The sequence below is a fragment of the Macrotis lagotis genome, chromosome 1 (genome assembly GCF_037893015.1).
Source record: "Macrotis lagotis isolate mMagLag1 chromosome 1, bilby.v1.9.chrom.fasta, whole genome shotgun sequence".
Taxonomy (NCBI): domain Eukaryota; kingdom Metazoa; phylum Chordata; class Mammalia; order Peramelemorphia; family Peramelidae; genus Macrotis; species Macrotis lagotis.
Genome location: NC_133658.1, coordinates 143930470 through 143956773, shown reverse-complemented (window position 1 = coordinate 143956773; position 26304 = coordinate 143930470). Strand labels below are relative to the sequence as shown.

Sequence of the window (26304 nt, the reverse complement as noted above, 5' to 3'; positions counted from 1 at the left end):
GTTCCCTGCAGTGTATTTTTTTTAATTTTCCTCCATTCCCTGCTCCCTAGAGAAGACTATAGTTACGTGAAAAAATGTTTTAAATCATTATTATGTTAAGTTCCTTGAATTCAGGGATTATTACTTTTTGTCCCCAACCTAGTACTCTTGCCCTTTTCTGGGAGGGGAACAGACCTATAATTTCACTAGTTTAGGGAACTCCCAGAGAAAAAACTCCTTCCACCAGTGCAGTGTAGGCTCCAATATTTAACCAACAATCAAATTAAAATATCTTTAAAAAAAAAAAGCTCACAATTCTGGGTTAAGAACTTCTGCTTTTAGGGGTGGCTAGGTGGCACAGTGGATAGAGCACGGGCCCTGGAGTCAGGAGTACCTGAGTTCAAATCTGGCCTCAGACACTTAATAATTACCTAGCTGTGTGGCCTTGGGTAAGCCACTTAACCCCATTTGCCTTGCAAAAACCTAAAAAAATAAAAAAAAGAACTGCTTTAGAAAGTGTGTGATTCAGCCATTATGGATATTCACTCCTTGAATTCTTTTTATTTATTTTATTTATTATTAGTAGTAATTATTATTATTATTATTATTACTATTATTATTGCAAGACAATGGGGTTAAGCGGCTTGCCCAAGGCCACACAGCTAGGTAATTATTAAGTGTCTGAGACCGGATTTGAACCCAGGTACTCCTGACTCCAGGGTCGGTGCTCTATCCACTGCACCACCTAGCTGCCCCCCCCTTGAATTCTTATAGAAAGTCTTCTCGAGTTAATATGGCCAAAAATATTCATGACCAGGTGGTTAACAATCTGGTGATGAGGCTTTTGACACTGAGCTAGTTTGGTCCTTGAGCGGTCCCATTAGTAGGCCTGTTACAGAAAATCTTGCCCCTCTCTTCTGACTTGTCACAGCTTCCCTTCCTCATGAATGGCCTTCAGGAATTAGATTTAAGGGGCAGCTAGGTGACCCCAAAGAATAGAGCACCTGCCTTGGAGTCAGGAGGACCTGAGTTCAAATATGACCTGAGACACTTACTATCTATGCAACCCTAAACAAGTCACTTAACCTGTGGAAGAAAAGAAAGAAGGAAAGGTGGGAAGGTGGGAAGGCAGGAAGGCTGGAAGGTGGGAAGGAAGGAAGGAAGGAAGGAAGGAAGGAAGGAAGGAAGGAAGGAAGGAAGGAAGGAAGGAAGGAAGGAAGGAAGGAAGGAAAGAAAGAAAGAAAAGAGGAATTAGGCTTAGGGTTATCCCTATACCAGGGATGATTTTTGTGATGTCAAACATAAAAAGTGGTCTCTATAAATAAGTGGTCCAAACAGAACTGCCCAGGACTCCCTCCTGCTTCACACCTCTTGGTCCTGCTCCATGTGATCTCACATGCTCAGGTCAACCACCCACCCTACTCCTGTGTCCTTACTTTGCTTCTGTGATTATGGTAGCTGCTGCTACTGTCTCCACCACCATTCCGTTTTCTCCCCTCAGTCCCTGGCCTGGCCTCCCTACCTCATTAAATATCATATTTTCTCTTCTCTAACTCTAGGGGAATGAGCTTCAGGATATTCCAGGGGAACACGTGACTGAAGAACAATTCACTGATGAGCAAGGCAATATTGTCACGAAGAAGGTGAGAGCCCAGCTGGGTGGGGGAGGATCAGACTGATGGGGAGCAGCAGGAATCTCTACCCCATGGAGAAAAACAGTTAATCAAACAAGTATTTGAGGCTGCTTTTCCTTGCTCATCTCAAATGAGGGAGGCCACAGGAGATGGAGAGTTCTCTGTTTCCTCTGGTTATAGTGACTGTCTTTTCCAAGCTAAAATTGGGACATGTGGTCTCAGAGAGGAAATTCTCTTTGACAGCCCAATTTATTTTCTTCAAATCAAATCTGTCCCAGAAAAAAAAATCTCAGGCATTCAATTCCTATAGGGATAAGGACATGATCTGCATTTTTTTGTTCCCTTTGCCTCATGGATGAGGATACTCTCTCTACCAAAGTAGGTACCTTCCCTGCAAATTTACAGATTAGAGACGCTCCTGGAGTACTATGAGATCATGTTGACTAGTCCAAGGTGACACAATCAGCATGGGTTAGATGTGAGATTTGAACCCCAGGTCTTCTTGTCCCCTAGACTGGGATCTCTATCCATGATACCAAGAAAATATGTTTGCTTAGCAAAATCAGATTTCATCTTTTGACAGCATTTCAAAGGTTGCACAGAATTTAACACAAAGTCATCATTTTACACATAGGGAAACTGAGATCCAGAAAAGTTAAGGGATTTTCCATAATAGATAGCAGTCAGAATTCAAGCCCTGATCCTCTAGTTATCCACAATAATAAGTACAGGGGAAGCTAGGTTGTGCAGTGAATAGAGCACTGGCCCTGGAGTTCAAGAAGACTTGAGTTCAAATCCAGCCTCAAACATTTAATAATTACCTAGCTATGTGACCTTGGGCAAGTCACTTAACCCCACTGCCTTGAAAAAAAAACAAAAAAGTACAGTAAAGATAATAGCTAACATTCATTCAGTGTTCTTTCAATTACAACAGTTAACTTCAGTGGTTTTAGTGAGAAGGGTCCTTTACCTCTCTGACATTTCTGTTTCCTTATCCCTCAATCTTCTGCCTGCTTTGACCTGAAGCATTCCTTAAAAGATCATGAGTTTGAAAGGCCCTTTAGATCTAGTCCTCACTTTACAGTTGATGAACAACATCCTCCACCCCATTAAATCCCCCTATTTCTCTGGAGTTTATCCATGCCAGGTTGTAAACAAGAAAGGGATCCTTTGTGGAGTAAGTGAAATTCTATAAGGAGAACTGGTCATAGTACTGTATTCAGAGGGCCCCCTTGGGCCCAGGTGAGTTGAACAAAGGAGGAAACTTCATCTTTTTTTCTCTTTCAGATCATCCGCAAAGTGGTTCGACAGATAGACACATCTGGGGACAGGACCACCCAGGAGCTGGAGGAGGTGAATACTGAGGGGACTCGGCAGGAGCCCAGTGAGCTGGAAGCAGATATTAATGATTTTATGAAACATGCCAAGGTATGGGTGGTCTTTGCCTCCCAAGGAGCCTCCTCTCATACAGGGGTCTTTAGTAAGACCCCAGCAGCTCTGTGGAGATGATGGCTGATCATCACCTCTTTTTTCTGGTAACCCATACTCTTTATTTCTGGCTGTCTCTCATCTCTTCCAGCTCAGCTTGAGATTCCACCTGTACCCTGTTTGCCAACCTCCTGGTCTCAGCTCCCTCGAGGCACTTTGGGAAGGAAGGAGAGCCTTTCTTTGAGAGCCTTGTTCTTACCTGTCTTGCTAAATTCCTATCTGTTCTTTCGTCCCTGTTGTCTGTCTGTCTGTCTTTCTCTTTCCATGTGATCTGCCCTACCTTCCTGCTTCCATTGCGGCTCTCCCTAGGCGGAGGTGAGAGGGAGTATTGCCCTGCAGTCGGAGCTGATGGAAGGGAGAAAAGGGGCCCAGATAGTGAAACGAGCAAGTCTGAAAAGGGGGAAGCAGTGATTTCCTGGCCCCTCCCTGTCAAACGGCCTCCTTGGAGGTAATTTCATCTTTCTTCAAAATCACACCACACAGTGAATGCACGCAAGGAAGGGCCCATATTCAATACTGAGATGACAGAGATGAAAAAACAGCTGAACCCTAATCTCTAGAACTGCCATGAATAGGGCAATGCACTAAAAGTACAAATAAAGATGGTACAAGGGACAGAGCAATGAGGGCAAAGGCAGGATCTAGACAAAACAATATGCAAGAGAAGATGCCTTTAGTTAGGAGTAATTAGGGAAGATTTCATGGAGTAAATGGTACCTACATAAGTCCTAGAAGGAAGAGAAACATTTCAAAAGGAGAGATGAGGACAGGGGCATCCCAAACCTACAGGAAAATCTGCATTACCATTCAGATGTGAAAGCAGGAGGGCAGATGAGAGTCCACTTTGCCTGGGAACAGAGTGTATCAAAGGAAATAGATATAAAAAAAGTCTCAAAAGGTCATTTAGGGGGCGGCTAGGTGGCGTAATGGATAAAGCACCGGCCTTGGAGTCAGGAGTACCTGGGTTCAAATCCAGCCTCAGACACTTAATTTAAAAAAAAAAAGATCACTTAGAGGCGATCTGTAAATGCTCTCAAATGTTATGGAAAGTCAGGCAAATATCTTTGATTCCACAGGCAATATGAAGCCAGTGAAAGTTTTTTTGAGAATTGGCATAATACTAACAATAACATACTTAAGGTTGGCTAATAGAAGGATTGATTCACTGATTGATGCAAATATTTGCTTGGTACTTCTAGATAGTCTTAAATTCAAGTCCTTTTAGGTGTATTTATTTTAATCTGTGAAAATTATTCATTATAATGAAAAATAATTGATAATTATTATCATGATAATAACAACTTCCCCTTTATACCACAGGGTTTCAAATGATATTTCCTCTGACAATATCCTTGTAAGATAGTTTTTTGCAGGAGGAATTATCCCCATCTTAGAGGCAGGGAAGTTGAGACTCAGCAAGATTAGGTAACTTGTCGGAATCACACAGCTGTTAAGCATCAAAAGAGGAATTCAATCCCAGATCTCTCCTGGGTATTCTCTTCATTACATCATCTTCAGACATGAAGAGTACTTTCCTCAAAATCTGAAGGCAGGTGATACAATTTCTCTGATTTCCTCAGGATCAGACATTGTGCCTCAGATGATCACTGAGTGACATCAAATCACTTTTTCCTCTCTGCATATCAATATTCTCCTCTGTAAAATGAGAATAGGCCATAACCATAGCACCTACATTACAAGGTTGTCAAGAGAATGATGTCTAGAAAATAAGTTTGCAAACCTTTGAGTTCTACGTTAGTGTCAGAGTCGGGATTTGAACCCAGATTCTTTAAACACCAACTCCAGTGCTCTTTCTTCTACAAAATAAAATCCTTAGCTTACTTTGGCCTGGAAAGTTGGGAGGCAGAAAGACACCAGTCAAAAGTTTAGTGCAGTAGTCTAGGAAGGAGATATTGAGGATGATGGCAACAGATACAGAAAGAAGATGCCCTATGTGAGAAATTTTTATTACTATTGTTCAAGCGAAACCCCCACGAACCCCAAACATTGACTAGGTCCTATCTCCTCTGATAGGGAACAAAATCTCTCCCCTTCTCCCTGTCAATGGACTCACCTTGAACAATGCCTCTTATGGCCAATACAATGTACTGGAAATAAGTGGCAGTCAAGAGACTTGTATTGTAACCCTAATTCTGACAGAAACAGTCCCAGAGGCAGTCACTTAAAAAAAAAAACAACTTTATGCTTCAGTTTCTTCATCTGTAAAATAGTAACACATATCCTGCCTATTTTTCAGGGCTATAATGAAGACCCAAATGAAGTAACAGATAGGAAAGTCATTCAGTAAGTCAAAAAGCTTAGTTAGAGGTCAAGTACAATTAATATAGGAAATAATGCTTAAGAGAATGGAGTAGAGGAGATCAAGGGACAGGGCAATATTGCTAAGTCCCCAAGGGGAGTCTCAAGCTTAAATGTCTTAGAATACTGAAATATAACTTCCAAGGAAGGAGGAAGAATTTCAAACATAGCCAAGTCAGAAGACAAGGTGGAAGGACCCCCATATGTAGGGTCAGAGCCTCTTCAGACTCCTGCATGGAGAAAGAGATTGAGCAAGATGACCTTGGAGGTCTCTTCCAACTCTTAAGTTTGTGATTCTGAAACCCAGATTCAAATCCCACCCTTCTAGAGGCTGCCTTTGTGAGACCTTGGTCAATTGTAGAATAAGGGAGTTAAACTAGGTGACCCCTTCATCTCTCTGAGTCTCTATGTTTGAATGTGTGAGACTGGGATGATACCTGCTTACCTCATAAGATGGCAGAGAGGAAAGTACTTTGTAAAATGAAAAGTACCATTGTTTTCTTTTTAGTTTAGATCCATTATATCAATGATGTAGACCTCACTATAGAGAACTCACTATAGAAGTGCATCCCACCAATGTAAATAGGGAAAGGGAAGTGAATAAGCATTTATTAAACTCCTACCCTATGCTAGACATGATAAGCACTTTATAAATATGACCTCCACATTGAACCTCACAACAAACCTGAGAGGAAGGTGCTCTGTATTATTATCATTCCCATTTTACAACTGAGCGAACTGAGATCAACAAGATTCACACAGCTAGACAGGAAATTAGACTGTAACATACATTCTCAGAGAGCTGCTAGCACATAACCCAAGGCTGACATAGCCAGCATGTATAAAAACTAGCATTTATATAATTCTTTAAGGTTTATAAAGATAGTAAACACTTTTACATCTCATTTGAACTTCACCATAACAATTCTGGGAGGTGAGTGCCATTATTATTCCCACTTTAAAGATGAAGAAACTGAGGGAAGAAGAGCTTTAAATGACTTGCCTAGAGTCACACAGCTAATAAGGGTCTGAGACTGGATTTGAACTCAGGGCTTCTTGATTCTAAACCATTGCTGAGTCCTTCTTGAACCCAAGAAGAACCTGAACCCAGAGTGAATTCTCAAGGACTTCTTACTGTTTGTCCATCATTCTCAAAGAGGACCAATGATATTAGGAAGGTGATGTCATGATTTGCAAGTGAGTTGGATTTTAGTGAGGCAGAGCCACCAGTCTCATTCTCTCTCCTCCAGAGCCATCTGGTCCAGCAACAAGACGTAGATCAGGATGGTCCTGGATACAGCAGGAGACTATGACCTTTTTGAGTCTTTAACAAGTCTCAGGTCTGAGACAGTGCCCATTTAGTGATTAAGACTAGGTAAGAGGGGCAGTTAGGTGGCGTAGTGGATAAAGCACCGGCCCTGGAGTCAGGAGTACCTGGGTTCAAATCCGGTCTAAGACACTTAATAATTACCTAGCTGTGTGGCCTTGGGCAAGCCACTTAACCCCGTTTGCCTTGCAAAAATCTAAAATAATAAAAAATAAAAAATAAAAAAGACTAGGTAAGAAATGAGGCAAAGAATGGCCTCTTTTACCTAGTCAAAAAAATCAATCTGGGAGAGAAATATCCTCAGGGTTTCTGGCCAAAAGGAGTTCTGGAACCCTAGGAATAGCTAACCTGAGGAGATATAAGAGTTGAATATAGTCCAGGAAGAATATATTTGTGCTAAGACTCAGGGCAGACCTTCCCTGGGTTTAACTTGAGTGTCTGTAGGGTATGGAGGTAAAGAAAGACATCAGTGCCAACCACTAGATTGGTTTGAATTGGTTCTGCAATGGCTAGGCAAAACAGTTATGAGATGGTGCAGCTGAGGCTGGCAGGTTCCTGTTTCTAGCTCTCCCTTCCCATCTTCACCCCCATAAGGCAAAGCACTGAAGTCACTGAAAGTTGCCAAAATGCTGACTGGGCTCTTCTTGTCAAGTCCAAACACTTCAGGAGAAAAATGACCAGTGGAGCCAGTTTATAGGATAAATTTAGAGCCTCGGCAACTCAGCAGCTTAAACAGGTCATGGAGTTAACCCCAGCCTTACCGCAGGAGCCACACTGGGGATCTGGCTTAGCATATGGTCCCCTCTTGATTAGCTGTGTTTCTCAGCTGGACCAGCAGATGCCCTTGCCCTTGGCAGGCAGCTCTGGAATCAATCTCCCTTTCTTTGTAGTATGAGTACATTTCCATAGCTTCTGGTCTCCAGGATCCCCTGACATCAAACATGAATTTCGTGCACCCCTGTGGCAGCTGAGCAGCCCAGCACCATAAGCTGGGTGTCAGGAGAATCTGTGGAGAGCATCTCACTGAGAAACAGAGTGATATTTAAGGGGGGGAGGGATTGATTCCACCAGGGAGGAAGAAGACTTGGGCAGAAATCCCAGCTCTGCCACTTACTTGCCTGTGTGAGACCATGAGGAGCAAGTTAATAAAGTCTCTCTGAGTCTCCCTCTTGGGGAAGTGTGAGACAAATGCATTGTAAATTCACAAATTAGTGAACTATTCTTCAGATCAGAGGAGCAGATGATTCCTAGAGGCAGAAAGACCTGCCTTCAAATCCAATCCTGATACTTCTTAGCTGGATAAGCATAGGAAAGGTACTAACATCTCTGATTCTGAATGGATGCATCTGTAACCTGGGAAGTCTAATACCCATAGTACCTACCTTTGGAGATCATGCAAGTCTCAAATGAGATAATGTATGCAAAGTATTCTGTCAGTTTTAAAGAAGTGTACACATTTGATGATCCTCATTTCTATGACTACCTAGATCATGAGGTTGCATGTGGTCTCAAATGGGGAAAGATACAGCTGAGGTACATCAATGATACTTTGAGCAGAGCTTCCCATCCCAAAGGACACACTTGTGCATGTGTGTGTAAATTTATATGTGCCCATGCACAAATGGTCTACTGTGTCAAGCCTCCCTGTAACCTCAATTACAAAAACCATTGCAAGTAAAACATCAGGGGCAGCATAGTTCCCCCAGCACCATCCCATGCCAAATAGGGGTCAAGAGCTCAGGACAATGATTCTTCCATTTTTCAATTCACTCAATCCACAAACATTAAGCACCTAATGGATAGATATAAGTTACTCTGCTATGTTTTATTAACAGAGAAGCAACAACTATTATTTCTGTAGCATTTCTTCTTGTTGTTTGTCCCTCAGTTTTGAAGAATAATATATAGCTACCACACTAAAAGCTTTAAAATCAATTATTATCTCATTTGATCCAAGATCCAATTCCAAGAGGCAGCTTCTGTGATTATCCTTATTTTACAGTTGAGGAAACTGAGGCAAACAGAGGGTAAGTGACTTGCCAGGGTCACATGACTAGTAGCTATTTGGGACTGTATTTGAAATCAGGTCTCCCAATTTCCAAGCCCTACACTCTCCACTACACTACTTAACTGGCCCCAAAACAAAACAATCTTTGCCCTCAAGCAGCATCCATTCTTCTAGAGTAACATGATATATACTCAGAGATGTAAACCCAAAATAATTTCTTAATTTTTTAAACTTAAACCTCTGCTTTCATTGTTTGGGGAGAGGAGAGAGGAGTGAATCTAGAGAGCACAGTAGAGAGAGCTCAGGGCGGCTAAATGGTGCAGCAGATAGAGGGCTGGGCCTGGGGTCAGATTCAAATCTTGTCTCTGAGACTTCCAAGCTGTATAACCCTATGCAAATCATTTAACCTCTGTATGCCTCAATGTCCTCAAATATAAATGAGAATAATGACAGGTCCTACCTCTCTGGATTATTGTGAGGATCAAATGAGATAGTATTTATAAAGCATAATACTTAGCACATAATAGGTTCTTTTCAGTGTTTGTTTCCTTCCTTCCTATTGGTGGTGAATAGAGATTTCCCCAACCCAGGGTGCCCAGACACCAGTATTGGACCTCATTGCCTTATTCCCTCTCCAGAGTTCCCTTCTTCTCTTCTCTGCAATAATGAAATTCAAATGGACTAGGTCCAAATTATCCCATCTGAGCAGAGAATCTTAGTTGCCTTTGGAGTGGTCTCTGGAATAAGTCCCTGTACAGCAGCTAAAACAATAGGGTGTCCACCAGAGGGAATAGTAATTTTGTGGCTTGCTCCCATGCCAAACTTTGGTCACCAGTTGATGGTGTGACAGTGCAGAATCCTGTCAGCAGCTGGGAGAACAAAGACCCATTAAGTGATGATTTTATATTCCTGGGGGCTGTATCCCTGTCCTCAAGGTACAGTGACAAGTTGTCCCACGTCCAACCACCACAGAGCTCAGAGAGGGGACCTGATTCTACAATAAAGTCCTTTTCTAGTGCCTCGTGAAGATTGGACTTGACTCTGGGTCCTTGAATTCTAGTGGGTTTTACCAAAATGCAAAGGCTTCAAGGACAGGCCTGGGGATTGTCTGTATGCCTATCATCTGAAGACCTAGAGAGAAGAAGAGAAGCTCTCTATCACCGCGAAGTGATGAGTTATTTTAACTGCAGCCAATTCTGAAGGCTCTCCAAGGGTGGAGGAGGTTCCAATCCGCAACAGCAGAGGGCAGATCCTCACCAATGAAAGGCTGACTCCTCTTAGGTGGCTTAGATATCCTTAGAAGGATCGCTTCTGCTTAGCTGGAGAAGGGAGGACAAAGATGGAGACTATGAAGAGGAAGAGGAGGATGGGCTCCTCAATCATAATAATGACTCGTTTTTATACAGTGCTTTAAGGTTTATAAAGCACTTGCCATATTTTATCCCATTTAATCTTCACAACCATCCGGTAGGGTTGATGCTGTTATTATCCCCACTTTACAGTCTTACAAACTAAGACTTGGAGAGGCAAGAAGTTAAGTGATTTGAGCAAAATAAATGTGATTTAAGCCTAAATCTTCTGATGCCAAATCCAATGGCCTTATCTATGCACAATGAGCTTCTTTGAGAAATTTTTTGTAGATTAAGAGTTAAAAAACAAAAAACACAAGTCTGGACTTGAGTCAGGAAGACTTCATGCAGGAAGTGAGCTCTGAAATGAACCTTGAAGAAAGTACAGGTTTTAGATAAATGAAAAGGAGAGAAGAGGAAAGGGAAAAAAAAGGAAAAAAAACTACATGCTTATTTTACTATCCCATAGTGTCTCTAGTGTGAGATAAAGTAGGATGAGTTCAGATTGGGGAAGGTTTTGCAGGTAGAAGCTAAGGAGTTTGTAGGTATTGGAAAACCATTCTTTTTTAGTTCCATTAAAAAACAAAAACACCATCCTTTTTTTTAGGTTTTTTTTTTTTTTGCAAGGCAAATGGGGTTAAGTGGCTTGCCCAAGGCCACACAGCTAGGCAATTATTAAGTGTCTGAGACATGATTTGAACCCAGGTACTCCTGACTCCAGGGCCGGTGCTTTTATCCACTGCGCCACCTAGCTGCCCCAACCCCACCCCATCCTTTTTTTAAAAAACAAACTTGACATGAGATTTCATTATGTAGGTATGCTCCCAGTAAGAAACTTCCCTTAACCAATACAGATTGGCAAATTTTTTACAAATTACAATCTTTCCAAAGCCCTGAGATGTTAAGGGAAATCTTCTAATAAGTATCCAATATAGGACTTGAACCCAAATCTTCCTAATCCTGAAGCTCTTCCTTCTTACCAAAATAGAGTACTTTCCTATACAGATAGAGAGAAAGGACTAAGTTGGGGCTGATAAGAAAAAAAGGATTACTAGACAGAAGCAGCCCAGGGAAGAGACCAACAGGAGCCTCAAGACCTACAAAGACCAACAGTTACTAGAGGCATCTGGGGAGGTTGAAATGAGAATGGACAAAAAAGACATGGGAAGGGGCGGCTAGGTGGCCTAGTGGATAAAGCACAGGCCCTGGAGTCAGGAGTACCTGGATTCAAATCTGATCTCAGACACTTAATAATTGCCTAGCTGTGTGGCCTTGGGCAAGCCACTTAACCTCCTTTGCCTTGCAAAAACCTAAAAAAAAAAAAAAAGACATAGTGATAGGGATTTGTGAGTAGAGGTGGGCAATGAAAGGTCAATATTTGGTAGAAAACAGACCCATGGTAGCAAAACCAAGGGGTTAGTGGAGGAGGGAAGTAGACACCAGTCAGCCTGGATGACGCCTAAAATCAATCAATAAGCATTTATTAAGGTTTTCCTATGTGTCAACCAATTAACCAATATTTATTAAGCACTTAGTTGCCAGGCACTATACTGAGGATACCCCCCAAAAGGAAAAAAATAAGCAAATATAATTCCTATCTTCAAGCAGCTCAGACACATTCCTGGTTTAATCTTTGAGACACACCCACAACCCAAGAACCTTCCTTAGTACAGAAACTGTGTGCTCAGGCAAAAGTGTTTGTTGGATCCTGAAGCTCTGGTTGCTCTGGGTAATAAGAGCACATGGTAAATACCTTCCTTGATCCCATTTTCAAGACTTGAACACCTGCCTCTTTCTCTCTCTTGACCTTTCTGCACATTGACTCACCTTCCTCATTTCCTGTACCAAGAAACAAAAGTTTTAGCATGACTTCAATCACCAGACAAACTGTATTGTCTCCTTCTCTGGAATGAGTGATTCTTTTCCCATTCCCTTTCATCTTGTCTTACCCAAGGAGAGAAATTTAAATATTGGCAGGGGATTTGGGCTGGGGTTGGGTTTTCCCAATCTTGGGACAAAGATAGAACTTCCCCCAAATATTCATGACTTGGTTCTGTATGTGAAAACGCCTTTCTTCTCTCTTTCCCTTAGGATCACACCTCAACACCCAACCACTGAACTCCACACAATTTGCCCTGCACACTGGAGGAGAGCCCCATGCGTGGAGGGCAGCAAAGCCGGCTGTACATGTTTCTATAGGCTAACGGCATGATTTCTGTAAGAGATTTCCTTTAACTGTCCTATTCGCATGAATGACTGGCTGTAGAAGCATGACCTACAGTCCTCAATCCTGTCTCTGGCAACGGACCTCTGATGGAAACCAGGACACAAGAACAGAGAGAGAGGGAGAGAGAGAGAGAGAGAGAGAGAGAGAGAGAGAGAGAGAGAGAGAGAGAGAGAGAGAGAGAGGTGGACAAGGGCTCAAGTGTGGCCGGGGGTGGTGTTTTTAAGAGTCTTTTTGGTTTTTGCCCTTCTTTGAGGCAGGGTTTGTTTCCCCCAAGCCCAATCTCATCATTAAGAAATCCATTTGGATTTCAACAAGAAAACAAAAACAAAAAACATACATGAAATCCTCTTGAACCCTAGTTGTTTTGTTCCCATTTATCTGTTTATACTCACCCTTCCATTGACAGACACCCACCTGATATGATCACTGCTCCTCTGGGCACCTCTCTCCTTCATGCATAGGATATACATCAACATACGGACACCTCTTCACCTGCAATATATCCATACACAGAGATTTTTACTGTGAAGTTGGAGGCTGTATAGTAATCTCCTGTGGATAAACTGGATCATTTTTTTATGTTGTCTCTCTCCCGTTTTTATCATCTCTCATTGGAAAACAATGATCTTGAAGTGTGTTTGGAGTTGTTAAGTGTTGGGGACTCAGGAGGAAAGAATCCCAGGCTTAGCCACAGGGTTCAAAGGGAGGCAGCACCCCACCTGATAGGGCTGTCTTTTTCAGTAGGTGACCCAGACAGGTGGCTGCCCCAGGACTGCACCAGCATGTTCTATAGAGAAGAGGTTTTTCTATTTCTTCAAGCACTTAGCTCATAGTTTGTGTTCAAAGTGTAAACTGTACAGTAATCAGCCTTGTGTATATGAAAAATAATAATATTAATAATAATAAATACTATGCAAACCAATAGAAACACTTTAGCGGTATGTACAAAGCACTAACAGCCCAGCTCCTGAGGGCTTCTTCGGGCTGCGGGCCAGGGAGCCCCAGCCTGTCCTCTCTGTGGAAGGAGTAGGTATAGTGAATGTATCCGCAAGTTCTTAGAAGTCAGCGAAACACCAAAAGTCTCCCAGGGCAGTACTTGGTGCTCTTACTTCCGCATACCTTTAGGGTTAAGTAGGGTGGCGTGGAAGCAGGTACTGGGCTCTGGGCTCCAGTTGGAGGTGTGGGTCCCAAGTGGGCAGGCAGGCAGGGTTGGCAGACTTCTGACCAGGGGGCCAAGTCCCTCACCTGAAGTAGAATGACGAGTGTGTGTGTTGGGGGAGGGGGGGCAGCAGAGGAGGCAGAGCAGGTAGAAAACTAAGGCAGTCCAAGGGGGCAGACCTGGCCCAGCCCCTTGGTAGCATCCGGCTGGGTTCTGGTCCAGGACAGGAAGGAAACAGATAAAGGTTCCATGCCTGGGTACAACGGTGAAGAGCCTTAAGGTAATTACAGCCGAGCCTCCTCCAGAGGCTGAAATCAGCACAATCCCCATGTCTTCCCCATCTCCCTCCCAGCAGGGCAGTGCAGGCAGCATGCAGGGCCAGGAAGGGTTTCCTTGACCTGCTCTTCTCGATGCTGAGAGCATCTTCTTGCCCCTGTAGCCCTTCTGAGATTTCTATGAGATGCATCAAAACCTTCCGAGTAGCACAGTGCCCCTTCTCTCTTCATATCAGAGACCCCGGGGTTCCGAGACCAGCCCCAATGACCAATTATAAACATTCACTGACCTGAGAAAGAAGGTGCTGCTGCCAGTATGATTGATGATTCCAGGCAGCTAATATGTCTCCTTCCCCTTCCCAGGCCCCCAACCCCCCACCCGTATTAGGCATCCCAGCACCAAAGGGACTGGAACCTCCCAAGCCAGGCTGGCTTTGTCCTTGCACAGCTTCTGATCTGACCTTGAACCCTGCAAGCTAGATAATAATAATAATAATAATAATGATAATAATGATAATGATAATAGTAGCAGCTCCCATTTCTATAGCATTTTAAGGTTTAGAAAGTGCTTTCCAACAGTCAAATGACCCCAGAGTTGCTACTTTCTGAGCTCCATTAAGGATTCAGTGGCCAGTGGTAATGTATAGTTTTATTTTGTTTTTTAAATTCTGCTTTTGTTTTTGAGGGGTGGAAATTAAATCTGATATTTTTAGTTTGTTCCAGGGTGGCTCAAGGAAATAACAATCCCTCTGCCCCTTTGGCCTCTTTTAATGTCAACCTCCTGCCTCCCATCCCCAGCCAGATATTTTAGAGTATAACAAACTTTCCTACTTTTTAATTTTAAGTAGAGCAGTTTGGGTCTATAGTTCCCCTTTGTGGGGAGTATGAAATATAGTTTCAACTGTGATTATAGAATGGGAAAAGGGAAGGGGGCACAGAAAAATTACCCTGCTCTTTTCATGAAGAAATTTCCATTGTCCCATGTCTAATTCCTTGGTACTTTTATGAGTAAACACTGCCTAGCATCAAAGCAAACAGACCCAAAAGCTAACTGCCCCTTCTCCACCCCTGTGGATTGGGACTGACATTGGCCTAAGGAGGGGCTCCCAGACCCACTCCCCCCCAGCAGGTGGTGCAGGGGGATGGGATGCACCTGCCCACCGGCATGGGCTGTGTCCAGCTCCTGTGCCTGGTCTACCCTTTCTGCTGTGAGGGACACAAGAAAGAAAGAAGGCGTTAGTCTCTAGTGATCAATTCAGAGAGTACACAAGGGGAAACAGGCTCCAGGGTTAATGGTCCCAGAGACAAATGGCACTAGCAGAGGATGCCAGGAACCCCTCTAGTATCTCTTTTTCTGTACCATAATCTCCCTAGAACTGCTGATGCAGCTGAAACCAATAGCATCTTCATAGAGTCTTGTGTGGGTTTAAAAGCACTGGTCCATGCTTTGGCATCTTCTTCCCCGTCTGGCATGGCTGCTTTAGCCCGCACCGGCTCCGGGGCCCCCAGGGTAAAGTTGCTTTGTGCTCCAATTGCTAGTAGGAGCTGTTAGAGGAAGAGTTTGGGGTCTCAATGTGATACCTAGAGAATGCTGCAGTCTGCGCACTAGACGCTTTTTAGAAGTTTTGAAATTAACCTTTATCTCCTCTTTCTTTTTTAAATTGTTATGAAAACAAAATCTTTTTTCTGGACTCTCTCTTCCCACATGCTCTGTTACCTGGAGAGAGTTCCTTTCCCAAGTTCCTCCCTACCCCTTCCAAATGTATAAATCATTTTCCCCTACACCAGCTAAACATGTCAAAATTAATAAAGAAATGAACACATAGAAACTGGCTTCATCTCTCTTTGGGGAGGGGGGGAAGGTTGGGGGTGGGGGAGGACAAAAACTGGGTTGAAGAAGGCCTGAGGGGAAAAAGCTGAGTTCATGGAGAGAAAAGATTTAAGGAGATTTCACATTTCTGAAAATAACCAGTGAAGTCCTTCCCGAGAAAAGTCTGAAAAATATCTCTGGGCAGGGAAAAAGGAAGGAGGAAAAGGGAAGTTCTGACAGAAACAATCAGAAGACAAGGGAAGGGGGGCGGCTAGGTGGCGTAGTGGATAAAGCATCGGCCCTGGAGTCAGGAGGACCTGGGTTCAAATCCAGTCTCAGACACTTAATAATTACCTAGCTATGTGGTCTTGCAAAAACCTAAAAAAAAAAAAAAAACCCAAAAAAAAGTCAGAAGACAAGGGAAGGAGTGGGAGGTGGGGGCTGTCAGAATTCAAGAAAATAGGATTTCTTCTCTTGGGATCCAGTAATTTAAAATATTTTTTTGGTTTGCTTTTCTTGCAAGACAATGGGGTTAAGTGATTTGCCCAAGGTCACACAGCTAGGTAATTACTAAGTGTTAGAGGCCAGGATTTGAGCTCAGGTCCTCCTGACTCCAGGGCCAGTGCTCTATCCACTGTGCCACCTAGCTGCCCACTAAAAATATTTTTATAATGAATTTAATATCATTTTCCTCTGTAATCCTATGTATTTCATTTTATGTATTTAAAAATGTGATTATGAGAAGGGTTCCATGCATAGGCTTCAGCTGGCCGCAGGAAGGTGGGTGATACAAAACAAGTGAAGAATACTTAAGTTTAAATGGGCTAACAGACATCTGCTTAATTTCTCATTGGGGCTTTCCTGATCTCTATATTCATCCCTCAATTTCCACCCCTTCTCCCCCCCCAAAAAAAAGAAAATCCCATTAAATTAGTTGCAGTTGCTCTTCTATTTAAGTTTTAACCATTAGGGGGCAATCTTCTCACATTTTCTTTCCACCTGCATTGACCTGACTACTCAGAGCTTTTAAGAGGTCATCCAGTCCATTCCTCTGCCTCTGGGCAGTGTTAGAGGGAAGAAAAGAAGGAGGGAAGGGAAGGGAAGGCAAGAAAGGGAAGGAAGAAAATGGAAGAAAAAGGGAAGGAAGGCAGGAAGGCAGGAAGGCAGGAAGGCAGGAAGGCAGGAAGGAAGGAAGGAAGGAAGGAAGGAAGGAGAGGAAAGGGGGAAAGGGGGAAAGGAAGAGAGGGAGAAAGGAGGAAAGGATAAAATAGTTATGTTGAAAAGCACATTTGCAAGCATTACAATAGTCTTCCTTCAGATGTTCTCAGTAAAATACTTTAACAAAGTATAGCGTACTTTACTGAACTTTCCTTAGAACTGAACTTCAGTTACTTAGAAGGATCAGATCCATTATCTCCTTTACTCCTCACAACAGCAATGGGAGATGAATAAGGCAGGGAATATAATAGTCATCTTTTGAGCCTTCAGCTCAGAGAGGTGACTTGCCTTCAGATCACCCAGCTGAACTATAATGTATATCTGATTCTAAGACAGGTCTCTTTATCAGTTGGGTGTTGACTTCTAATTTTCAGAAAACAAGGGTCAGAACTATCCACTCCCCATGTAATGCCACTTTTAATCTGTGTGCAGTTGTACAGTGAAATGCCTAAGAGTTAAGAAACTAATCCTATTTTCCTGGGGGCTGAATTATTCTTCCTGGCCCCCAAGAGCAGAATTGAGCAACAGTCTCAAAGAGCCTTGTTCAATTGTGTCCAACTCTTCATGACCCCACATGGTGTTTTCTCAGTAGAAATACTACAGTGGCTTGCCATTTCCTTCTCTAGCTCATTTTACATATGAGGAAACTGAGACCAACAGAGTGAAGTGACTTTCCCAGAGTCACACAGCTAGTAAGTGCCTGAGATCAGATTTGAACTCAAGTCCTCCTGACTCCAGGACTGGAACTCTATGCACAGCACCACCTAACAATTATCAATGGTTGAATTTTTGAGCTACTCTCAGAAAATAGAGGCTTCCCTTACACTGGACCTTTTCAATCATGAACTGAATATACCTGTCCAGGACATTGTACATGTCCAGAAACATCATAAAAGAGAGTCTTAGTATGTGTTAGATTAGATGGCCTTTGAGGTATGTGGGTATTTCTTAGTGATCCAGAAGAAGTCACTAAACTCTCATTACTCAATTAGTTAATTAGGGTTACATTAAAAACAAACAAATATGCCAGAGTGTCTTAGAACTACAACGTAAATAAGTAAAGATAGTATATACAAAAACATATACACCTTGAACTTGCCTGTCATTCTTAGCACCAAATAGAAGCATGATGAATCTAAATCCCTTCCAGATCTGGCTCCAGAGCACCCAGATATAAATGGCCTATAAATTCCCTCTGTTGGCTGTGGTCACCTACTCCCGAGACCCAGGCATCAGGCTTCCCAAGGTCCATTGCCTCTTCTTGTATTCATGTTAGGGAGAAGGTGTTAAAGCTACAGTCCAAGCTCAGAGCCAGCCTGAAAGAATAGGAGAATTCGTAGCTGCTCCTCACCCAAGAAGGTTGGGAGAGCTTGGGGCATCACCATCATAGGAAAAGTCCCTGAGAACCTGAGAAAAGTGTCTGCCCAGCAGGGATGGGCCAGAGAGCTAAGAGATATAGGAAACTCCTACAGAAACCTCAGCCCCAGATATCTCCGTCCAAGGTATGTGGGTCACGCAAGGGTGTTTGTAATGGTGACCTCTTCCTGTTTCAGATGCCCATGCTGCCCCCAGCGTAGAAGAGGCCCTTGGTGTCACCTTCTCAGAGCCACAGGGGAGAGGGCTATGGGGAGGGGAGAAGGGGGAGGGGTTGTCTCTGAAGATGAACTGTGAGCTTCAAGACCTGCCAAGCTAATGAACACACACACACACACACACACACACACACACACACACACACATGCACGCATGCTTCTGTGCACTTGCTGATTTTACAGTCAATCTTTCAAAGTGCAATTTGTCCAGGAGAAGCCAATATGAGGCCCTTCTGGGGCTCTAGCCAATGGCAACACAGTTCCTCCGGCTCGGCCAGTCTTGGCCCTGTATTCTAATAGGCCATATCTTTATCAGGGAAATGTTGGTTCTCCTGAAGTTAAAACTTCTCATGGAAGGACCCCCAGCTCAAAGACAGAGGAATGGTTTGAACTGAGGAGTAGGGAGCAGCCACTCTAAGGGAGACAAGAGTACTATCCAGCCTCCAGCCGGGAGATAGAGAACTGAGCAGGAACCGTGTCGGCTAGACCTTTCACCCACTCCGGGGACAAACTCAGTTCCAAGCAGCTGACGTGGGTGCCCGGCGCCCTCTGTGAGCCGCAGTGGGTGAGGGCCGAGGGTGGGGGCCGGATGCTTGGGTTTGGGTGGGTGGGTGGGGATTGACGGGGAGGCCATAGGCTCCGCCATTGGCGCAGATCTTGAAGACCTGTTATGGGAGCCCAGAAGCTAGAACTGTAGGGGCTGGCCGGGTGTTTGGACTCCAAGAGACCCCCTTCCTGCCCCACCACCTCTCCTCTCCCCAGCTTTGGGGAGATCATGGAATCCAACCTACAGGGGACCTTCTTGCTGAACAACACGCCGCTAGCCCAGTTCTCTGAGATGAAGGCACCTATGTGTCAGTACTCAGTGCAGAATTCTTTCTACAAGCTCAGCCCCCCAGGGCTGGGCACCCAGTTGGCTGCCGGAACTCCCCATGGGATTACAGATATCCTCAGCAGGCCGGTAGCGACTCCAAACAGCAGCCTTCTTTCTGGCTATCCCCATGTGGCTGGCTTTGGTGGACTGGGTTCCCAAGGTGTCTACTACGGTCCCCAGGTGGGGAATTTTTCCAAGGCCGGGAATGAGTATCCTTCCAGAAGCAGGAACTGCTGGGCAGACCCTGGGCAAGACTGGAGAGGACGACAGTGCAGTAATAGTGAGTACTTGGTTTACCTTCCCTATCTAGTCTCTTCAGGAAATAGGACTGGACCCTTGGATGGGGAGGGAGGAAGACCTTAGAAAAGAGAAACTTCATGAAGACAGTCATATTCAAGTGGTCTGCCATTTAGTAAATTTGTACAAGGAAAGACTTGGTTCCTTAGCACTGTCCTTCCTGGGCCTTTTTCTTGGCTCTCCTCTTTAACTCCTCCACAACACGCATTTATTCATTTACCACTTAAATTACTTTGTCTCCTGAGGATCCTAGAGTCTGGTGAGTTTAAGACCTCAGTTGGCATGACCTTTAGGGTCCATACTGCTGTGTACAGAGAGCTGTTTATGGTTAGTATTCAGCCCCCTCAGAAGAGACTCTCAACAGCTCAAGCTCCCAGTAGAATGAGGACAAAGAAAGAGGAAAATGGACAGAAAGTTGGATACTTGCTTACTCTGCTCAATGCAGATCTTTCAACCTTTAACCTCTCCCAAAGAAGAACTATTCAAAGCCAGGCTGGCAAGGCTCTTCTGAAAAAAATTCGAAGAGCCTCTCCAGCTCTTCCTGATTTAGGTTTACCAGATTGATCTCAATTAATGGGAACACTGAAGTTCCCATCATGTGTATTATGTGTTGCCTCCACTTCCTGGATACTCTCCATCCCTTAGACTTGGGGAAAATGGAAAAATGTTTTTCCCCACCACCTTCCAAAGTATAGACATGAAGAGGTACCCCCAACCCTGAGGCAGTACCTGAGCCAGAGCCCAGAGTCATGAGTATGTCCTTGACTTGAGGACAGTTTTTGCCTGGGCTCAGTTTCTGGCTGGATCACAATAGGGTGCCCCCTTGACTATCTGGAAAGGGATTAAGGAAAGACAAGAAGAAAGTGTAGGACTTTTGGAGTGTAGGTCTGTGACTGGTGGCCCTATATCCGGATCTGGGAAAGGAAGGGAAAGTTAGCCAGTTAGAATCTCACAGCTCCTCCCATTTCCTGTCTGCCCTCCATCATCCCCACATATAGTTCACTTACAGTGGAGCCAGGCTTATGGGCAGAGATTTACTCAAACACCCATGGAAAGATTCTGTTCTTTTAAGTTCAGATCATGGCTGGGACTTGAATCTCAAAGCAACCCACAGCCCTCAGTTTTCTTTGTCTCTCTGTCTCTCTGTCTCTCTCTGTCTTTCTCTGTCTCTGTGTCTGTCTCTCTCTGTCTCTCTCTCTGTCTCTGTCTCTCTCTCTCTCTCTCTGTCTCTCTCTGTCTCTCTGCCTCTCCCCTCTATCCTTTCTTCACTCCCCCACCCCCTTCCTTTTTAGAGCAAATCTTTGCCTAGTCCCATTACCCCGAACTGGCCCTGGTGCATTTTTATCAAGCCTCTTTCCCTCCACTCACTGCTGTGACAGCATTTAATTCCAAATGTTTCATTATCCAGAAAAGGAGGCACCAAAAGTAGTCTTGAACATTGAATTAGAGCAAAGAAAGAGGAAAGTGGACAGAAAGTTAGATGCCTACTTACTTTGCTCAATATAAAGCCTGCATAACTTTCAGCCTTTAGCCTCTTCCTATTCAGGGTCTGGCCAGCAACCCCTTCAAAAAGAAATTCAAGGGAATCTCTCCAATTCTTCCTGATTGTGATTTCCCAGACTGACCCCAAACAACAAATTGTGGATTTGGATCTTCTATGTGTTTATGATTAGGCTTTGGGCTCTTTATTTTGGTCACTTCTCATCTCAATTCTTGATGGATTGAGGCTAGGAGAACATGAGAACCCACTGTTCTATGGTCCACATGAAGGTATTATGTCAATCCCCACCCCCATCCCCATGGCCATGTCTTCTATTGTATCATGAGGAGAGCTCTGATCAGAAAGTTCTCATTACTGGTCTGGTCCTTTGCACAAGACAGGAAATATTGCCTAAGGGAAGGGCACCGTGCAGGGCTTTAGAAGATGGAACTGTGTTGCCTGATCTCTTGCGGGGTGGGGGGGGGAGGTATTGCTCAAGGGGTATTGATGTCTTCCTTGGGTGAAACCTTTTGGGAGATTTAGCACCTCAGAGGTAATTTAGAGATGAACTTGTTTCTATAATTGTTACCAGTAATTGGTACCTGGGGCTGCAATCCACACTCACTTATTTTACCTTCTTCCTCCCTCCTGTCAGCCCCAGACCCCTTGAGTGACAGCATCCACAAAAAAAAGCATACCAGGCCCACTTTCACAGGACATCAGATCTTTGCCCTGGAGAAAACCTTTGAGCAGACCAAATACTTGGCAGGGCCTGAGAGAGCACGCCTGGCTTACTCCCTGGGGATGACAGAGTCCCAAGTGAAGGTGAGTTGTTAACCACCGACATGTCTCAGGTTTTGAATTGAAAAGGTCTTGGTGGGAATAAAACATTGCCAGTAGGCAGAGAAGTTGGGTGGTAGACAGTCTTGCTGTGTCCTGCCTGGCTTTTTAGTTCTAATAAGGTCCTAGGATTTTAGATCTGGAAGGGACCTTAGAAATTATTTAGACATTCTTCTCCTCCTTTAGAGATGAGGAAAGTAAGACCCAGTGAATGACAGTGGCTTACTCAAGTGAAAAAGAGAAGTTGTGGGATTCAAACCTTAACTTCTGAGACTAAATTGAGGATTCTTTGTTCCCCACCAAGCTACTCTCTCTCCTCCTAAGAAGGAAGAAAGTCTTAGCTATAGAATTAAGGCAAAGAAAGAAGAAAATAGACAGAAAACTGGCCAGCTATTTGTTTTTACTTAATATAAATCTTGCAGGGACCACATTTCTTGAACTTAAGCTTTTCCTTACCTACCCAGTTCTAGCCCCAAATGAAATCAGAAATCTCAAGACACCCTGTGTTAGAAGGCATCCTTCTGTGTTAGAAGGCATCCTTCCTTCGGAATCAGAAGACTAAGGTTCTAGTCCCACTAGTCCCTCTGTGGATGAATTCCCTCATCCATAAAATGGAAATAACAACAATAGCTTGCATTTCTTTAAATAGCATTTAAGCACTTAAAGTTTGTGGAGCAATCATTAGCTCATTTGACCCTCTGAACAATTCTAGGAGGTCAGTACCATAAAGACTCTCATTTTAAAAATGAAAATATTCAAATAGTACTTGGACTGCACTTGTCCATGGTTCTGTTGTGGGAAACATTTTATAAACCACTAAGAGGCAAACAAAATATAAGCTATTAATTGACCCCAACGAGTTGTGAGTTATGAAGGCAAATCAATGAGGTGAATTTTCATTTTTCATGAACACCATTTACTAATCATGTCATCGTGGTTGACACTTGCAGGAAACCTGAGAATTCATGAAATGTTTTTACTGCCATTGTCTCATCTGATCCTTGCAATTAGCCTAAGGAATTAAGTAGGAGAGGCATTATTAGACCCATCCTACAGGTGAGGAAATTGAGTCTAAGAGCATTTGAGGGATTTATCCAGGGTCTCAGAATTCAAACCAAAGCCTTTCAAATCAGATACTACTGCTATTTCCTCTACAGCTCAGCTTTTCCTGCTTTATTCTATAACTTCTTTATTGTGTCTGATTATGCAGTGTTTTCAGAATAACAAATTCTGAAATATTCTTGGATGCATTTATGAAGCAAAAGATTGTGCTTAAATTCATCATATTTTCCTTGTATCAAAGGGCTACAAAAATATGAAATACTCATTTAACATTTTGACACCCCCCTCAGTGTAATCCTTCATTTCCTTCTTATTCAACCAACTAGCATTTATTAAACACCAACAAATATCCAACACTGAACTAAGTCTGGACTAGCAGTGCCTGTGGCCCCTGGCCCTTCATAGCTTCTCCTACTGTTGAACTGAGTAAGGCATTTCCAGAGGAGCTTTGTGCTCTAATGATTGTAAGAGAAAGCTTGGAGTTCTACCTTGAAGCCAGAACATCGGAGAGTTTCAGGAAGGAATAGAACACCTTTCTTGGAGAGCAGAAAAAGTAATAGGAAGGGGCAGGGTGGAAAAGTTAATTTAAGCAGTTAGACGACCTGGATCTCTAGTTCTTGCTTTACCTCTAATCTATCCATCAATCCACAAGTGATTTAGTAAGTCCTAGCACTGTCCTAGGTGCTGGAAATAGAACTACAGTGGCTGAAGCTGACTGCTCCAAAGAGTTTACATGCCAATCGCCTTACAAGTCTTCACAGAAATAGCGTCTTAGAAGCATAAACGGAATAAATGCCAATACTAGGTGGCTGACCTTGAAAGGTAAACTAAGATAGCCCTTAGATTCTCTTATATTGCTAACATTTTGTGATTCTAAATTAAAGGAGGAAAGATGAGTTTCTCTGACAAAACCTTCAATGTTTAGGAAGAGAAGGATGCTAATGTCAAATTAGAAGCATCTAAAAATGTTTGCTCTGGAGAAGAAAGTTAGGTATGTCAGAAGGAGGAAGGAATGTAACAACGGTTCCGAACGAAAATCGGTTCTTTCTGCTTAATCAAAAGAAGCTGCTGGAGTAATAGAAACCAGTTTAGTCTTTGGGAAGGGAAAACTTTATAGCAAATAGAGTTATCCCCAAAATGGAATAGGGAGTGAGTTCCTCTTCACGAGAGGTCTGATCACTGGTTAGGAGTGATCCAGGATAGGCTGAACTAGCTGAACTGTGAGGTCACTTCCAACTCAGAGCTCCTGTTGTGTGTATGAAGCGAAGGGACCGGAGGGGCTCCGAATCTGAGAGAGAAAGCCTCCCTAGAGCTAAGTTTAACATCGCCTCTGGCCGACATTGGCTTGGGGGTATCACGTCGTTCCCAGTCCTCATGCCCAAGACTGCCAGTGGTCTGTCTCGTGAGGGCATCCCTGCCCGGGAAGTTCTCAGTAGTGATCGGGTCCCCTGTAAATGATAGTTATGTTTCCCGAGGGAAGGGCATGCCCTACCAAGTGCTGTCTCCCTCTCTGTGGCCCCTCTTAACATCACCCCCACTTGTAGGTGTGGTTCCAGAACCGAAGAACCAAATGGAGGAAGAAGAGTGCCCTGGAGCCCTCATCCTCCACCACGAGGTCCACGGGCGGCGGAGGCGGAGGCGGTGACCGAACAGCTTCAGAAAACGAGGACGATGAGTACAACAAGCCCCTAGATCCGGACTCGGACGATGAGAAGATCCGCCTCCTGCTGCGCAAGCACCGGGCCGCCTTCTCCGTCCTCAGTCTGGGGGCTCACAATGTCTGAGACCGCTCCCTGGCCGCCGTCTCAGCGTCCCCCACCCGGTGCCCATCACCCCCATGATTCTGTGTTATGAGAGCACCCCCTCCCCGCAAAAAAAGCAAGCAAACCCAACAACCCTCCTCCCACCCCCCTTTAACGCTCGCATACTCATGCACAAACGCACACATGCGTCCTAAAGAACTCCCATGAACCGTCTACCAAAAACCCATTCATTTCAAAATACATCAGTCTTGTTCAGCAGGAGATGGACCTGATAATTGAAGCTTGATATCTCATTAGGCCAAGCCGGATAATAGAGCTTTGAAAGCCAGGGAAATGGGGGGGGGGGGGTGCGGGAAAGGTCTAAAATTGGCTTAACACCAATTGTAGTTTCCATCGTTTTCTCCTTCCTTATTCCCCACCCCCAGTCCTTATTCCGTTGAAGGGAAAATGTGAAGATTCATGGATATGGGTGTGTGTGAAGTTTGACCCCTGAGGGGAGAAGGGCAAGGAGGGAAAGGGCAAGAGGGAGAAAGAAGGAAGGCAAAATGAAGCACTGAAACCTTCCATAACCCCCTTGATTTTACTGTCTTGGACAGGTCCCAAAAGTGTGACATCTTTTACCTTTCTGTTTTATATATTTGCAAGGATGCTCAGCAGGGGTGATGGTATATGCACATCACAGATATCAGAACAGAATCAGTTTTTTATACCTCTACTCTGTTCACCTTTCCCATTCAGAATCCCCTTTGAAGAGAAGAGAGGGAAAAAAAATATATAGCCATTATGGCTGTTTTACCCCAGGTGCCCCACCACCACTATTCCAGAGAGAATCCCCCAAGCCAGGCATTTTCTTCTTGGATTAAGGGAAAAGAGAAGAATCACAGATGCACAGTGAATAAGCTTGAAGTCTAAGCTGGGAGATCATATATATCCCAAGTGGAAGCCCCACTGGGATCTTTCCTCCCTCCCCCTCTCAGCCTAGAACACTCACAATCCCTGCCCGGCCTCTGTCTAGTCATCAGACTTCACATTTCTGCAGGGGGGAGAATTTAGGGTGAGGATCATGGGCAGGCGGTATGGGGTCATGGACAGGAAGAATGCATGGAAGAAATCCCAAATATTTATGCCCACTGGGACTTCTCCACCCCACACCTGGACCTCCCTAATTCACAAAAAAAGGCAGGAAAAAAGGCTGTGAGAGATCAGAGCTGTACTCTGGTTGAAGCACCTCTTGCTGGGAAATCCAAGTCTTTTCATGGACAGGAAGAAGAGCAAAGTAAGAAAGGGAGATCAGGTCCAACACTGACATCTCCTGCCTTCCTCTGGGTTCTCCTTTGTGGAGAATGGGGAATATGGTTGTGAGGAGAGGACTGGTAGATTCAGGGTACTTCCTTTTCTCTATGTGGTCCCAGTGCCTAGTGCCCTGAGGAGCAGGAGTCTGAGAACAAGTATCACTTTCAAATTAACCAAATCCAAGCAGAGTAAAGGAGATAGGGAAGACAGATAGCAGCCTCAAGAGCCTCATGGGGTGGGAGGGAGAATGGGGCTGGAGCAGAAGTGACAGGGGAAGCTGCCTTGGAGAAGGCACATACTGATCTCCTAT

At 44.1% G+C, this 26304-nt stretch overlaps 2 protein-coding genes across 11 annotated transcripts in view; both read left to right on the top strand.

The window, feature by feature from the left end:
- Positions 1-15594, top strand: part of ANK1 (ankyrin 1) — a 189377-nt gene extending 173783 nt beyond the window's left edge. For 6 of the 10 annotated variants that reach the window (XM_074209011.1, XM_074209009.1, XM_074209008.1 and 3 more), the window contains 4 exons: positions 1539-1622; positions 2901-2966; positions 3411-3549; positions 12196-15594. In XM_074209011.1, coding sequence (XP_074065112.1) covers positions 1539-1622; positions 2901-2966; positions 3411-3512 — 252 coding nt within the window. In that variant the 3' untranslated portion in view covers positions 3513-3549; positions 12196-15594. Of the gene's footprint in view, positions 1-1538; positions 1623-2900; positions 3042-3410; positions 3550-12195 lie in introns of all 10 variants that reach the window. The other 4 variants (XM_074209015.1, XM_074209007.1, XM_074209014.1 and 1 more) reach the window with 2 other exon arrangements.
- Positions 15595-19160: 3566 nt separating this feature from the next.
- On the top strand, positions 19161-24749 carry NKX6-3 (NK6 homeobox 3). Its single transcript, XM_074225163.1, has 3 exons — positions 19161-19539; positions 21692-21861; positions 24483-24749. Exons 1-3 carry the CDS (start codon positions 19161-19163, stop codon positions 24720-24722), a joined length of 789 nt encoding a protein of 262 aa, XP_074081264.1. The 3' UTR covers positions 24723-24749.
- The last annotated feature ends 1555 nt before the right edge of the window (positions 24750-26304 follow it).

What these genes read in the sequence shown, in the direction of transcription:
- NKX6-3 (XM_074225163.1), top strand. Translation starts at nt 19,161, where the DNA reads ATGGAATCCAACCTACAGGGGACCTTCTTGCTGAACAACACGCCGCTA. An exon ending in AGGACGACAGTGCAGTAATA is followed by an intron (nt 19,540 to 21,691) that starts GTGAGTACTTGG and finishes CCCTCCTGTCAG; the next exon opens with CCCCAGACCCCTTGAGTGAC. An exon ending in TGACAGAGTCCCAAGTGAAG is followed by an intron (nt 21,862 to 24,482) that starts GTGAGTTGTTAA and finishes CCCCACTTGTAG; the next exon opens with GTGTGGTTCCAGAACCGAAG.